Source organism: Leptonychotes weddellii, chromosome 10 (assembly GCF_054177405.1).
Source record: "Leptonychotes weddellii isolate Sample4059 chromosome 10, ASM5417740v2, whole genome shotgun sequence".
Lineage (NCBI taxonomy): Eukaryota > Metazoa > Chordata > Mammalia > Carnivora > Phocidae > Leptonychotes > Leptonychotes weddellii.
The window spans coordinates 46,938,225-46,953,720 of NC_138378.1; the positions used below are offsets into that span (position 1 = coordinate 46,938,225).

General features: G+C 50.6%; 1 protein-coding gene across 4 annotated transcripts in view; it reads left to right on the forward strand.

Moving 5' to 3' along the window:
• FHL2 (four and a half LIM domains 2) overlaps positions 1 to 15,496 on the forward strand; it is a 131,295-nt gene that overhangs the window by 106,462 nt on the left and 9,337 nt on the right. For 3 of the 4 annotated variants that reach the window (XM_081833325.1, XM_081833324.1, XM_081833323.1), the window contains 2 exons: positions 3,485 to 3,664; positions 11,791 to 11,965. In XM_081833325.1, coding sequence (XP_081689451.1) covers positions 3,509 to 3,664; positions 11,791 to 11,965 — 331 coding nt within the window. In that variant the 5' untranslated portion in view covers positions 3,485 to 3,508. Of the gene's footprint in view, positions 1 to 3,484; positions 3,665 to 11,783; positions 11,966 to 15,496 lie in introns of all 4 variants that reach the window. The other variant, XM_081833326.1, reaches the window with a different exon arrangement.

Genomic DNA, 15,496 nt, shown 5'->3' on the forward strand with positions numbered 1-15,496 from the left:
ACAAGTCCCTTCAGGGAGGGCCTGTATCGTATTCATCTTTGTATCACTAGCACTTTGCATACCATCTGACAATTCCAGCTCTGATGCTTTGGAATGAATAAATAATCAGGGGTTCTGTAGGGTTAAAAAATGCAAAGTCATGGGGACCTTTTAATGTAGGACAATAGATATGTTTTTCCCATTAAAAAGAAGCTTAAAATTGATAATATAAGTTTAAATACACACATTTAAAAAAAGAATATTCTATTTGGTAGCATCTACTTAAGAAAGACTTGGTGTTAAATACTTTGTGACAGAAGGGAAGCCCTTCGTTTTTCATTTTATTTTATTTATTTATTTATTTATTTTTTTAAAGACTTTATTTATTTATTCATGAGAGAGAGAGGCAGAGGGAGGAGCAGGCTCCCAAGGAGCAGGGAGCCCGATGTGGGACTCGATTCCAGGACCCTGAGATCATGACCTCAGCCGAAGGCAGACGCTTAACCATCTGAGCCACCCAGGCGCCCTCGTTTTTCATTTTAGCTTTTGGTCTACTTCCTTTGACTCTCAGGATCTGTGCTTCAGGTAATTCTCTGGGAATCCTGAAGACGACCTTCTCAGATCAGGCGTTATTCGGCCGTGTTCCTCCTCAGTGATGGGTGCTCATTTTATACCTGAACACATTTGTTTGACAGAAGTGCTCTCCCAATCCTTAGAATTGCAGTGACTTCTTAGAGAAGATAAGGAACCAGATGGGAGAGAGTTCCACCGACAGGAGAATCTCTCATTCAGCCCCTCTGGGCGGGTGGCCGCCACCGCACTAGTCCTGCAGGGAGGAGGCGTCAGGGCTGACGACATTTGTCCCCAGAGAGCCTCCGTCATACTTTGACTCGATGCAGGGGCTTCCTTGTTCTCCGAGTTTACTCCCGTAGATTATTTCTGCCCCAGTCCCGTGGAACTAGGAGGTAGAAAGCACAGACATGCCAGGTACACGAGCAACATCGTGATCATTACGTTGATGAAAAAATTCACCTGTTTCACTGGCTCAAGAACATAGAAATGGTCTCTGAAGAGATGACTGGTACAGTCTGTATCCCTCCCCTAGCAGGATCTGTACTTTGTCTGAGCCCCCACGGAACCATTTTTTGACTTAGATTGCAAAAAAGATGGCTTTTTTTGGGAATGCTCACGTGGATCTTCTTTTTTTCACTAATATTCTTTTTTTTTTTAAGATTTTATTTATTTATTTGAGAGAGAGAGAATGAGAGAGAACACATGAGAGGGGGGAGGGTCAGAGGGAGAAGCAGACTCCCCGCCGAACAGGGAGCCTGACATGGGACTCGATCCAGGGACTCCAGGATCATGACCTGAGCGGAAGGCAGTCGCTTAACCAACTGAGCCACCCAGGCGCCCTTTTTCACTAATATTCTTGGGCCCTGCTTTCTCCATCCATAAAACGAGGTAGTTGTAGATAATCTCAGGAATTGTACTTTATAATTTATAAAGTAATTCTACTTTATAGCTCTGTCTCCTTTTGTTGTTCGTATTTCAAATTCTCAAATCACTATTCTTTTATTTTTGTGAGAAGAACAGGCAATCAGTGTCCAGTTCCCCACAGGTAAATGGCAGCCTTTATTGGAAAAATGTATATGTTGGAAAGACAGCTCTCAACTGTGATGACATAAACAATTGCCACTTTCAAGGACCAATAACTAAGGAATTACAGGAAAACACTGAATCTTCTGCCGCAACCCGAGATGGCCTGAGTACAAAGGATATTTATACAGTGAGTTTCAGAAGAATAATTCAAATGCACAAGAGCCTCATCTTGTAATGTTATCACAAGAATGTCCAGACAATGTTTTCTTTAACTCCAGGAAGAGCAATTTAGAAGGCTAGATCCTGCCACATGGGTCCAGCTGCATGTTTAATACTCTTGGAAAAAATTGTTCTATAAACACAGAAATCACCAAGTACAGAGGCTTGAAGGATATTTCTTTCTTTGCTTACCGTTTTCAGAACCTTGTATACACAAGAGCACAAAATTAATAAACACTATCAAATTTGCTGTTATCATAAACCAGGCAGCAATATTTTATTTACACTACAGGCTATCCTGGAATTTCACTCTTAAATGGTTTGAAAGCACTGAACATCGAACCAAGTGTAATTAGAGTTCGCGAAACATGGCTCAGAGTTACATAGTCAGTCTCCCTAGTGAACAATTTGTAAAACTTTTCACTTTTAGCAAATTAAATATTGCCACTTGAGAACATATTCCTGAAGAAGACTGCGTCTGTGTTTTTAACACCCCGGGGGCACATCTGCCCACCAAGTACGCCCACGGCCTCATTCTTTCCAGCAGTTCCAGCATGCTTGTATGGGGCCAGCACTTGAGGCCAAGAAGCTCCTCCCACCTCCCTCCACACCCTCCTCATTCCCCACCCCCACCCCCATCCCTGCACACTCTGTGCGCACCCTGGAAAAAATGCAGGATGACTGGCACGGAGATGCATTCCTTTTCCTCTCTGAAAGGCTTGAGGTGTTTTCTAGAGGGCCATTGGCCATGGTCACTGCGTTCCCCACTGCGTGATAATCTGTTCTTGGGAGCGAGGCTTCCCCTTTATCCTGCTGTCTGAATACCTGCGCAGCGGAAGGATAATCTTTTCATAGCGGAGAAGTGATCCGCCCCCGGGGACATAGGGCAGTTTTTCTAGTGCAAGGGCAGATTGTGCTTCCCAATGTCACATCAAAGTCAAGGGGAATGTTCTTTTGGCCTCTCAGGTTTACCAACTCCCGACACCCCCTCCCTCTGGTCGCTGTGGTTTCTTACTCTTCAAATTTATGCATCATAAAGGGGAGCTCATGGAAAATCTTTTTACAGAAATGAACATATTGTTCCAACCCGGCCTGTCTATTTTGGGGGCAGCGAGAAAGGGACTATGTAAGGCAGCATCACGTGTTTGAAGCGGACACACAGCCCTGCCAGGATGAGAGCTCTAATGCCGGCTCACCCTGAATCCAGAGCCCACGTAGCTTTCTGTGATGGGGTCAATAGTGGGGACTTTGAAGGAAGTGAAATGCGTTCAAACAACAAACTGCCCCCAGGCTAATTTTTTTTTTTTTTTTGTAAGTATCGCTGAAAATCACAACTGTTGAAAGGGTGAGTTTCAGGGGCACCTGGGTGGCTCAGTCGTTAAGCGGCTGCCTTTAGGCTCAGGTCATGATCCCAGCATCCTGGGGTGGAGCCCGGCATCGGGCTCCCTGCTCATTGGGGAGTCTGCTTCTCTCCCTCTCTCTCCCTCTGCCTCTCCCCCCAGCTCATGTTCTCACTCACTCTGCTCTCTCTCTCAAATAAATAAATAAATAATCTTAAAAAAGGGGGGGTGAGTTTCAGTTCTTCACCCAGAAGGGATCCCATCCCTTGGCTAAAGGTGACAACAGACAGCAGGACGACATCGTGAGGATGCTCACAGGAACCTGCTCTTTCTCTTCTTGTCGACAGGCTGTTGAAGAGCCGGGCGTCACGATGACCGAGCGCTTTGACTGCCACCATTGTGAAGAATCTCTCTTTGGCAAGAAGTACATCCTGAGGGAGGAGAGCCCCTACTGTGTGGCGTGCTTTGAGGCCCTCTATGCCAACACTTGCGAGGAGTGTGGGAAGCCCATCGGCTGTGACTGCAAGGTACCCCTGGGCCTCCCCCGGGTAGCGCCCGCTACTCCGGGATCCCTCAGTGCTCCCCAGAAACCATGGGTTTTTGTGTGGTTTGTGCCGAAGCTCTGACCCTTAGTGCCTATTTAATTCCGTCTCTGATGGGCTTCTCCCCTCCGGCCAAGAAGCCTTTCGGAGCCTCCTCCCTCCACTCCTAATTCTGTAGCACTTGGTGAGTGCATTTCCAGTACGTTCACGCTGTGTCCTGAGCACACCTCTTACGTTCTGGTTATTGGTGTCCTGATCGAACACCCCACCCCCACCCCCACCACCTCCCCAGTGAAGGTGTGGCTTTCTAGAGGGCAACGCCGTCTCACTCGTGTTTGCCCTGTGCTGACTCAGGAGTAGCAGGTGCCCCTGAGTAAATACTGGGTGAGTGACCCAGAACGGATTCCCCGATAAATGGGCAGGTAAAGCACTGACTTCATTGGAACATTAGGGGCTCTCTTCTTCTCAGTGGGGGAAGATCAGGATTGGTAGCATTTCTTTTTCAAGGGGAAAGGCTCATGCCTAAGGGATGACCAGCTTTCCCTCTGTGGATGGCAACAACAGGTTCAGAGGAGGCTGCAGGCCATTCGTGCTGACTGGCCGGGGTTGAGTGCTGAGGACCCTGGCCCGTGCTTCTCAGCACATCTTAGTCCAACCTGGACCACCCAGAAGTCCCCCTGGAAGTCCGCCCCTGTTGCTAAGACCTCTGATATCTTCACCTGCTAACCAGTTGCTAAGACACACTTGATAAGACTTTAAGGGGCTGCCCTCCTCGGAGCCACAGAATTGGTACACACTGGGGTCCCTTGGGGAGCTCCAAAGGAGTCCCCAGCTGAACAGACTTCAAGGCGATTCGGGGCATCTTGGTGTCTCTTTGCCGCTCTCTTCCCTTGCACTCTGCAGGGAGCTTTGCCACTCTCCTCGTGGTCACAAACATCAGTACGTAGCTGCTGCCCGACGGGTCAGGCCGTGCCTGCATCGGGCGGTTGTGACCCAGCCAGTGCGCGGGTGTGACGTTTTCTTTCCTCTGTCACATCATTCCCAGGAAAGGCCGGAAGCGGAGGGCCGCACCGTCCGTTTCTGCTGCTGGGTATTTGGTGACAGTTGGGGAATAACTTCCATCCTGTGTAGAGGACAGCCTTGGCCCCGGGCAGAGACAAAGGCTCTGCAGCCTGGGCCACTTGAAACCAGGCTGCAGCCACGTAACTTTTGGCCACGGAATTGGGGAGGCCTGCCTAAAAGAACCCGAGCAGCTGCAGTCCTGTGTAAACTTCAGAACGTGCGGAGGTGGGGCTGCCCTGAGCAAAAAGTGGCTGATCTGGCTTGTCTAAAAAGCGAGATACTGTCCGGTCTCTAGCGCTGTCTCATGTATGTGTCACTGTCCCTCGTGGGTTCTTGGAAGGCTCTTGGTCCCTGTTCCTTTATTTCTGAGGCCAGGCATAAATGCTCCGACCCCAAACTGCCCGGTTCTAGTCCTGGCTCTGTGTCTCACTGGCTGTGTGAGCTTGCGCTGATTACTTGATCCCTCTGTGCCCATCTTCCCCTTTATGAAATGCAGATAAAACAGGTGCCAGCGTGATGAGGTTATTACCTCAGGTGGATCCCAAGCCAGAAACCATGGGTTTTTGTGTGGTTTGTGCCGAAGCATTCCGAATAGCAGCCAATGGTCTCGTAAACTCCATCTGACTACTTCCCTATTCTTTCTGCAACACGTTCCCTCCACACACCCCCTGGGAGCTTTGCCCTCCCTCTAGGTCAGTTTGCATTGTGGGAACATCAATAAAAATGTCTGGTTTGAGGAAGAACCAAGAGACAGAGGGAAAAAAAAATGATCTCTTATAAAAGTTTAACCTGGAATGGGCTTAAGTAGGTGAAAGGCTCAGATATTTGGACAAAGAACAACCCTGGTTTAGAGGACACGTTTTGGATATTTGGGGCTAGTCATCCTTGACCGGTGGCTAAAGTAAAAACAAAAGAGCAGTCCCTTCTCATTTCTCCAATACGATTTAGTGCAAAGACCCTTAAAACTAGTTACCCTTCGGCACACACTTGATGAGCAGATAAACAAGAATCCCCCAAACGGGGCCAAAATCAACAAGACTGCTGCAAAGCTAGGCGTTAATCATGCTGAACTTTTCAACCCCAATTCACGTGTTACTATACGTGGAATTATGCCATGTGGCTTTCTGCATTGTGGAAGGAAAAGGGATGCTTCCTTGAAGTTCGCCTTGGCTCTTTGGGACTCTTGAATATTTGGAATGGTTTGCTCCGCTGTCAGAAGTCATTATGTCATTGACTTTGGCGAGGAAGCAATGATAGGAAAACATTCCTGTTATTTCAGGAAGTAAAGCCCCAAGTCCTGGCAGGTGGGGCACTCAATAGAGCCACTTGAGCTGGCAGATCTGGTGGCCCTTCCCTTGCCTTAAAATAGAGGCACCAGGAGCCCTGCTCAGCGTCTCCTCTGAAGGACACGTGAGTGTGTATAGATTTAAAATCTTGGCACACCAGTGGGAATCAGGCTCATTTTGCGGGTACTGAGAGACTTTTATGTGATATAGTTGGGACTTCAGGACCTGTTTCGATAATTAGCTCACATAGGTTTGAAAACGTTTCTATGCACTTAGTTGTATTTGCCATTTCTGTTTAGTTACTCTGGGGAGATGTTGTGCTCTCAAAGGGGAGAAATTATTCATTTTAGGACCAGTGGAATAGGTGAGAACAGGTAATGCAAATAAACTTTCATGCTCCTCTAACATTACCCTGTTCCTGAAATTTTTCTTGGACCTCTGTGGATACTAGAAAAAAAAATTTTTGGCCCGATGACAGATATTTTCGGATGGTTCTACTTATGTTCTTGGCTTCAAAAAAATCAAGAAACTAAGGAAAATGTAGGCGAAGCCCATAACTCGAGACAGCTGCTAGTACTGTGCACTTCACAAATCAGGGACTTGAACAAACTCTGGGCTGCATGGCTAGCTCAGTGTGTTTCTAGAACATACTTTCCAGCTTCTGAGTAATTAAGTGGGAAACATCGAATTGATAATCAGTTTGGCACAAGCCCACCCACCAAACTGTAAGTTTCTCAGTGAACGTCTGTAAAGTTCTCAAGGATCAGAAAATCTCTGGGGTCCTTGGACTGAAAATAGCCAGGGGACTGAAGGGGAGGCAGAGGCTCTTACCCCTCCATGTGAAATCCAGCTGTCTCTGCTGTACTTCTAGAAGTCTCCTGACCACGGCCGGTGTAGGCGTGAGGTCCGATCAGAAACACCTGTTCGTCCTGCCCTTGAGCAGGACGCAGGCCTCCCCCCGCCCCACCTCTGGGCCGTTGTGGGAAAGGCTACTATTCCAGACACGTACCAGACACGTCCTCACAGTCCAACTCCCGCACCCCGCACTTTTTTATTTGTGGAGGTGCTTTTTAAGTGCTTAGTGAGTGAATTGTCTTTTTAGAGTTTCCATGTAATTTGTCCGCAGAGTTTGTAATGAGCACTGAAAATATGTCTGTTTATTTGGACATCCTCCCGTAAGAGAAAAATCTGTTTCTAGAGGGAAATGAAGGAAGCAGGATCCTCAGAGCTGGGAACGAGGCTGACCAAGTGGGTCACACAGGAAGGGCTTCTAAGGCCCTGAAAAACCAAAGGGGCACACCACTCAGCAGCGATACCTCCCCCTGCCAACGTGGGCCTCGAGCCACACGTGCCTGGGTCCACCTTCTGTCAGCTGAGGCGTAGAGACCTTTATGTCTCCTATAAGCCTGTGTTTCCATGTCTGGAACCGGGGTGGCCTGCCTCACAACTGTCGCGGTAATTGAGTTACCACGTTTGGGACACCTGAGATGGGGCTCCACAGAGCGCGTGTTATCTTTTCTGCCACCATCCTTCTTCGGGACCTTTGTTCTTAAGTATTTGAAGGAACATGCAGTTGAAAACATGATACCCTGGCAGTCTCAAAGCATTGGGTATCTGTTCAAAGTACGGAGCGTGAAGGGCTCTGAGCATCTATTTATCAAGTTAAATCGCGGGGATTTGAGGGGGGTGGGTTTGGGAAATCCGCGTCTGAACTTCCCCTAGCCCAGGAGGGGTGGCCTCAGCACCAGCCTCAGTCCAAGCGACCCTGCTGCCCCCGCCCCGGGGGGGGGGCCCATCTTCAGCTAGCCCAAGGCTCGAGGGTCCTGCCAGCCACCTGCTCGTCCCCCTGGCTCAGCTGGAGTCTCAGGGCAAGTTCGGAGCCAGGCAACAAGGGCTTCCCATATTAGGAATGTTTCTGAAGTGGACAAATAATGAGATCTGAAAGGAAGTGTTCGGGCCTAATCTTACATTGTTTATCAACATTTTACTGCAATTTATGACATTTCCATGAGCACAAAATTAGCCTTGGTATGTTTTCTGGGATGTGTAAAAGATCTATCCTTTCTTTCTCTCTCTCTTTCCTTCTCCTTCACTCTCTCTAGAGGACTTTAAAACCACGATGTTTCAAGGACATTTTGAGGTTCTTCAACGTCAGTGAGTCTATACTTCTTAACCTTGTACCTCCAGCATTGAAATTGTGTCCTTGGTGTACTAGATACATAACAGAATTAAGCTAGATGGACTAGTTGGTCCTAAGAACGAAAACTAACCATCTCTCTGGAGCTGTGCACGCAAGAAAGGAGAAGGGCCTCTAGGTACCAAGACTTTAGGAGAAGGATTCAGCGTGACGTGAAGCTCGGGGCCAGGCACGCGGGTGTAGTCTGCTGTAACAGCCTCGGGGCCTTTGGGTGGGTAGTTGCCAGCCCACCTCTCAGCTCCGGGGGCTCCTGTGCTAAAATCCTGCCCCACGCCGAGATGCAGAGGAGAATGTCGTCTTGGCCAGAAGCCTCAGCATGCCCTCAGAAAGCCGAACCGGCAGGGTTTAGTTGCTGTCCTCTTGCCATAAAGTCTTTTCTCGCTTCCTCTCTATTGTGGGCTTTCTTAAGAAGTGAGTCCAAGAGGAAGCTGGGACATGAATTTATTAGCTTAACTCCGACTTCCAAAGAGAGCACAAGCTGGGAGCCCAAGAAAGAGAATTACAGGGAAACCTGATAGCGGAATGAGTTGGATAAGGCTTGCCATGCAGGATTTTGAAAAAGCTGTTGACACAGGCGTGTGGCCGCAGCGGGCTCGCTGGGGGCGGGCATGACCCCCTCCGGCCGGGGCAGCTCACAGAGCAGGTGGCATGCGGGCTGGGCCTTACAGCTGGGCGGGGTTCTGCCAGTCGGAGAGCAGGGGAAGGGCCTTCCAAGGCCAGGCCCTGTGTGGGCCGCGGCGCAGAGGTGTGACGGGCTGGGCGCTGGGCTTCGGAAGGTCCGGAAGGCTCACATTGGTGCCTGAGGTCTAGGGAGCCACGCGGCTGGTACCCCGAGCAGGGAGGAGCACGTTCTAGTGTCGTGACTGCCAGCACATCAGCTGAACCCGTAGCTGCCGTGCTCTCAGGTTCACTGGAGGAAGAATGGGTGTCTGCGGTGCTTCCGACCCATGAGAACATTGAAACGAGCTTTTCCACGGCTGTCCATGCACGGCGACCCCTCCGCCATTCTTTCCTCCCATCTGGGGCCTCGCTAAGCGGGGTGGAGGCCGTGGGGACATCTGGTGGCTTTGCTGTCACGATGTCACCCGTAGAAGTTTCTCCCTCAGTTTTTTGAAGATCAGCCTGGGAAGGCAAGTTTCCTTGAACCCGTATTTCCGTTCCTTCTTGTCTCACTAACACGCTGTGTAGCCTGTCTGTCGATGCCGATGTCCTGGGCAGAGCCCACACGCAGTGCGGGGCCTGAGACGGCCTCCCCTCGGCCCTCAAGCCCTCCCTGGGTTTCTCTTCTCAGCCAGGCGGTGGGCGAGTCACGGAGCACGGAAAACGCTTGCAGCTTTTCCACAGGGTCAGTCCTGCTGAGGTGTCTGGTCTGCACAGAGGGCACCCACCTAACATCTGCAAAGGCTTTTCCACCTGCTGTGTAATAGTCAAAACCTAGTTTTTTAGTTGCGCTGAAATACGCATAAGCTAAAATATACCATCTGTGCCCTTTAGAAGAGTGCAGGTCAGTAGCACCACACGCATTCACACTGCTGTGCGGCCAACCTCCCAGACTCTTCATCTTGCAAAATTTGAAACTCTGTCCCCAGGAAAGACTAACTCCCCGCTCCCCTCCCCCAGCCTCTGGCTCCCACCACTCTACTTCCTGTCTCTGCATTGGACTACTAGGTACCTCGTCCAAGTGGACTCATACAGTATTCGTCCCTTTGCATCTGGCTCATTTCACTGAGCGTAATGTCCTCAGGGCTCCTGCACGTTGTAGCACGTGCAGAATTTCCTTGCCTTTTTGAGGCTGCATAATATTCCCTCGTGTGTACGTACCACATTTTTCTTTCTTTCTTTTTTTTAATATTTTATTTATTTATTTGACAGAGAGAGAGGGAACACAAGCAGGGGGAGTGGGAGAGGGAGAAGCAGGCTTCCTGCTGAGCAGGGACTCTGACGCGGGACTCAAATCCAGGACCCTGGGATCATGACCTGAGCCGAAGGCAGACGCTTAGTGACTGAGCCATCCAGGCGCCCCATACCACATTTTTCTTATCCGTGCATCCGTTGATGGACACTTGGGTTGCTTCCACTTTTTTTGGTGCCAGTGGATAATGCTGCTATGGATACAGGTGTACAAATTCCTGCTTTCGATTCTTTATGCATATATCCAGATGTGGCATTGCTGGATCATATGGTAATCCGATTTTTAAGTTTTTGAGGAACTGCCAATACTGTTTTCCGTAACAAAAAAAAATGTTAAATGCATTTATTCTGATTCCATTATCACACTGATCATGATCAAAAACTCCCAACTCTTCTTAAATGAGCCTGACTCCCGTTCTTATCTGATAGGACTTTAATGGCTTGTTTGACTTTATTCAAAGTCTCAACAAAGACAGTGCTGAGCTGCATTCATTTACGTACAAAATGTGGCATTACTTCTGAATGTTTTCAGTGGATATGTACAGATCTCGTCAAGGGTACAGTTTTTGAAAGCAAAGAGTAACACAGGCTCGACCAGGAGTTTACCTGGAATGGCTCACTGCAGATAGCTTCTGAATCTGAGGGACATGAACTTGAACCTTGCTTGGCTCAGCTACGTGCGTGCCCGGGTGTGACTGTGGGCATGTTACTGAGCTTCCGTAATAATACTTACCTTGCAGGGCTGTGCAGTGCCTGAACTCACAACCTGGCAATGAGTATCATGGTTGGTGTCCCAGAAAGAGAAAAATAATGATTTCTTCCTGAAAAACACGGGCTTCACAGTTTATGATGAGTTTGCCTATATAGTCGCTAACTCAAATTCTAACAGTTTATACTTTGTTTCCTTTGTCAAAATAACCAGCCGGGCCGGGTGATTTTTTCCTCTCCCATTTCAATAGTTCGTCCCCTCTCTGCTGCCTTCAGGATCATCTTAACCTCCTCCCTCCCGCCCCAGCCTGGACTTGGATTCCCCCGCCGGGCCCTGGGCTGTCCCTCCCGCCTGACCACACCTCTGCCAGGAACCCCTCTCTCTCACACCTCTGCTGTGCTCATGCTCTTTCTCTGCCTGAAAAGTCCCTCTCCGGCCCCCTCTGCCCACCTCCCTGCTGTCCAGGGGCCGTCCACACCAGAAGTCTCTCCTGACCCCTTCCCTCCAGCTGAAACCAGAGCCCTGTCCCTGTCCTCTCTGAAATGCCCTGTGCTCTGAGCCATGTGCTCTGTTTCTCTCTCACCAGTTGCCAACGAGAAGCAGTAACGAGTTGCATGTTCTGTGTTCCTCTTCCTTACAGGTCACACCTAAGGGAAACCCATGTGTTTTCGGAAAACATCTCTTTCTCACACACAGACACACACACACACCCCCCCCGCCCCCCCCCCATCTAAATGGTCACTCCGAAATGCAGCCGGAGGAAAGCAGCCCAGCCCTCCTCATTTCACCAGCAAGGTCAGGGTCCAGGCACGCCCACAGGCCCTGGGCCACGCTCTGCTCCCTGTCTGCCCCGGGTGTGTAGGACTCCCCTGGGCTGTGGGTCAGGCACAGCAGCCGCGACCCCCACCCTGACCCACTCACTGTGTCACATGCTCTGAGTCTGCAGGACTTGTCCTACAAGGACCGACACTGGCATGAGGCCTGTTTCCACTGCTCGCGGTGCAAGAGCTCGCTAGTGGACAAGCCCTTCGCTGCCAAGGAGGACCAGCTGCTGTGCACGGGCTGCTACTCCCACGAGTACTCATCCAAGTGCCAGGAATGCAAGAAGACCATCATGCCAGGTCAGGACGCGCCCTGCCCCCGCGGTGCCGCAGAGCACGCTTGCACTTTTCTTCCCTTCCACTTGCTGAATCCGTGCTTGGTGGGCTATTTCAACAAACGGGCATTGTGCCCGCTGTGCGCCCGGTGCTGGGCTGGGAGCCGGGGGGTTAAGGAGTCGTGAGGGGAGAGCACACCCCGTCCCCTGTCCTCCTGGACTCCGTGGTCTAGACAGACGTTCATTCTCAACAGACCCAGACTTGATCACAGCTGGGTCAAGTGTTAAACGAGTAATAAGGGTGACTTGCTGGTATGGGGAGGATGGGACGGTGTCCCTTGTTTCTTGGGCGAAGTTGGCTTGTTCTCTTTTGTGGGAGAGAGGAAGCTCTTATTTTAAAACACTGAGTGAACAAAAGTATATAGACTTTTTAAATACGGCATTCAAAAAAGTCTTGCTAGGCACATCCAGAAATGAGGGCAAGGAGAGGAATCACCAGGAGTGAAGCATGAAGCAGTGGCCAGGCCCCTGGCACCCAGTCACGTGGCTGGGACGCAGCCTGCCGTGAGGCCTTGGAGAGACGTGGCCCTGAGGCCCCCGTCGGCGGGTGCTGGCAGAGCTTCTCCCAAATCAGGCTCAGGGTGGCAGGAGGGGCGCCAGTCAGGCCCGCCTTCCAGATGCCGAGAAGCCCCGGCCAGCTGGCCGATGTGCCCCACATCGCCCGGGAGGGTGCCTACCTTCAAAACAGCCGCTGAGGAGGCAGCGGGGAAGCATCTTTCATCCCAGGGAGGTTTAGAGTTAAGGGCAGACATAGGAAGAAATCTAACGCACAGTAATAATGTGTTCAATCTGATGAAGTAGCTGTGAAGGTTTAAAAAAGTGGTCTGAAGAGTAAATTAAAGTGCACGTGATTGAGGCTTGTGATTTCAAATGGGAATTTCCTTAATTTATCACCTGTCGTGATGTTCAGGGTATCTTACGATTCGTCATATTCACAAGCTTAATTCGTTTCAACAACAATCACTTAAGGACTTGAGGTTTGGTGTATTGGTTGAGGTTTTTTAAAGGGATATCAAGTATGTGAAGCGTTCAAGTGTAGTTTTAAAGGAGCTGAGGTGTGGGGGCACCTGAGTGGCTCAGTCGATTGAGCATCTGACTCTGGATTTGGGCTCAGGTCATGATCTCAGGGTGGTGAGATCGAGCCCCATGTGGGGCTCCACACTGGGCATGGAGCCTGCTTGAGATTCTCTGTCTCCCTTGCCCTCCGCCCCTCCCCCACGCGTGCATGTGCACACTCTCTCTCTCTCTAAAAAAATAAAATCAGGGGCACCTGGGTGGTGCAGTTGGTTTAGCGTCCGATTCTTGGTTTGGGCTCAGGTCATGGTCTCGGGGTCGTGGGGTTGAGCCCTGCGCCAGGCTCCAAGCTCAACGAAAAATCTGCTGGAGTTTCTCTTTCTCTCTCCCTCTGCCCCTCCCTATGCACACATGTGTGCTCTCTCTCTGAAATTAATAAAGCTTTAAAAAAATTAAATTAAGGAAAAAAAGGAGTTGAGGTCTGTACTTTAATAAATAGAAGCAAACACAAAGCTCCTGGGTTCATGCTGAAGTGTGACGGGAATTAGGGCTCCCACGGTCATTTAGAGCCAGACCCTTTAGTGGAAGAGTGCTTTGCCGTAGCCCGGAGTTTTCCTTTTATTTTTGGTTTGCTTTGTTTTTGGCAGTGAAGAGATACTGAAGAGTTTTTGAGCGAGAGACTGACGTATGGGAAGTGTTATTTTAGGGAGCTGTATTGGATAAGAAAGAATACGTTTTAAAAAGGCAAGGGCATAATAAGGCCTTCAGGAAGATGACTTCTTACTGCTGCTACATTTCGCTGCTTAATACATCTTGAAGATAGCTGACTCCGCACTATTACAAGGAACAAAACCCCCAGACCAAGGCCTCTTACAGAGTTGCGTCAGCATTGCAGATGGGGGACAAGGGCCCAGCGTGGGGGCCGTGAAATTAGAACCAAAGCCCGCGGAAAGCCGGGCTGACCCCTGGTCCTATGCCACAGAGAGTCACCCACGGAGACAGAGTGGTCCCGACACAGTGAGAACCACAAAATTAATTAAAAGCAAATTAAATCTTTACTGAGTTTTCATGACAAGAGCCCAAGGGAGTTTCCGTTCTGCCTCATAGCCGACTCTCTCCATCCCCTTCCACACTTCCCTGGGTCCCAGGCTGCCAGAGACCCCTGCTCCCCTACAGCGGGCTCTTGGGGCCCACTTTCTTCTTGCTCACTGCCTTTTGTTTGGTTTTGCTTGCTTGCTCGTTTGCTCCCCCTCAGCAGTGCTCTGACCTTTTGCAAGGAACTCCTGCCGGCCCGTCTGCATCCCCCTGCCCTCCTCAGCAGACCTGGAGGACCAAGTGGGGACAGGCTTCCGCCACGCTAGAGCTCTGGGGTGCAGGGGGAGGTCACACATATACCTGGCACCTGCGGGCCCGGCTGCGGGCCCGTCTGCGGGCCCTTCAGACAGCTGAGCAAGTTTACTGTTTGGATAGTGCAAACAGTAGATAGATAGTAGATAGAGCGCCCCCCACCCTGTCCCCCCGCCCAGCTCAGGCACTTGTAATGAGAAGCAGCCAAATCACACACCACGAAATTCTAAGAGCATTGACAGTTTTACGCTTAAATGACCTTAAAGTTCACCTGTCTTGTCTCAGCGGCGAAGAGACCAGAAGTTTCGGCGGCGGGCCCCTTGCTACAGTCAGTGGCCCGGCCAGGATTAGGACCTTGTCCAGTGCTCTGGTCTCGGAGCTTCGATCTGCCTTCTCAACTAGGTGAGAGAAGGTGGACCAGGAGCTGGCGGGTATGGATGGTGGTGAATTCAGAAGGTGGAGTAATGGGACACACAAGACAAACTTCACGGAATGGGGTGCTACAGCCTCCCTAGAAGGACGACAAAACAGCAGTGTTGGCATCATGTCCAGTTCAGCAGCTTGGTGTAGTCCAAGTGCCTTGGACGCGGGGCCAGCAGGCTACGCAGGCGGGGGGCCTCCCTCTTTGCTGCGCAGTAACCGTGTGAGCATAGCCACTTGCAGCTGGGGGAGCCTTGGCCACCCCGCCCCCTGCCAGTCTGAGTCACTTTAAATTCAAAAGCAGCCCTGCAAATGTCATTTTCCCACCGTAGTGTCTGTCCCGGCATCCCCCTCACTGTGGCGCTCCTTCCCTGAACCAGCAGTTCTCAGGGAAAACCTAGAAACTGACAGGTTGGGGTTTCAGCCTTCCTGTTTTCTGGCTTGGACTTGTCACCGGTCACCGCCCCTCACTGAGCCCTCCCTAGGGAAGCCTGGCTCATACCCGCCATGATGGAGGCGCAGGCCCAGGGCAGCGTCGGGAAGGGACCCTGGGGAGGTCACATTTGAGCAGGCTTGAAGGATGAGCTGGGTTTCACCCGATGCAGAAGTCCCAAAAGGGCACTTCTGGCAGAGGACATGGGCTCAGTGCCCAAGGCAGAGTGTCTAGAAGAAGCCTGGTGAGACAGATTAAGACCGGGGGGGGGGGGGGGGGGGG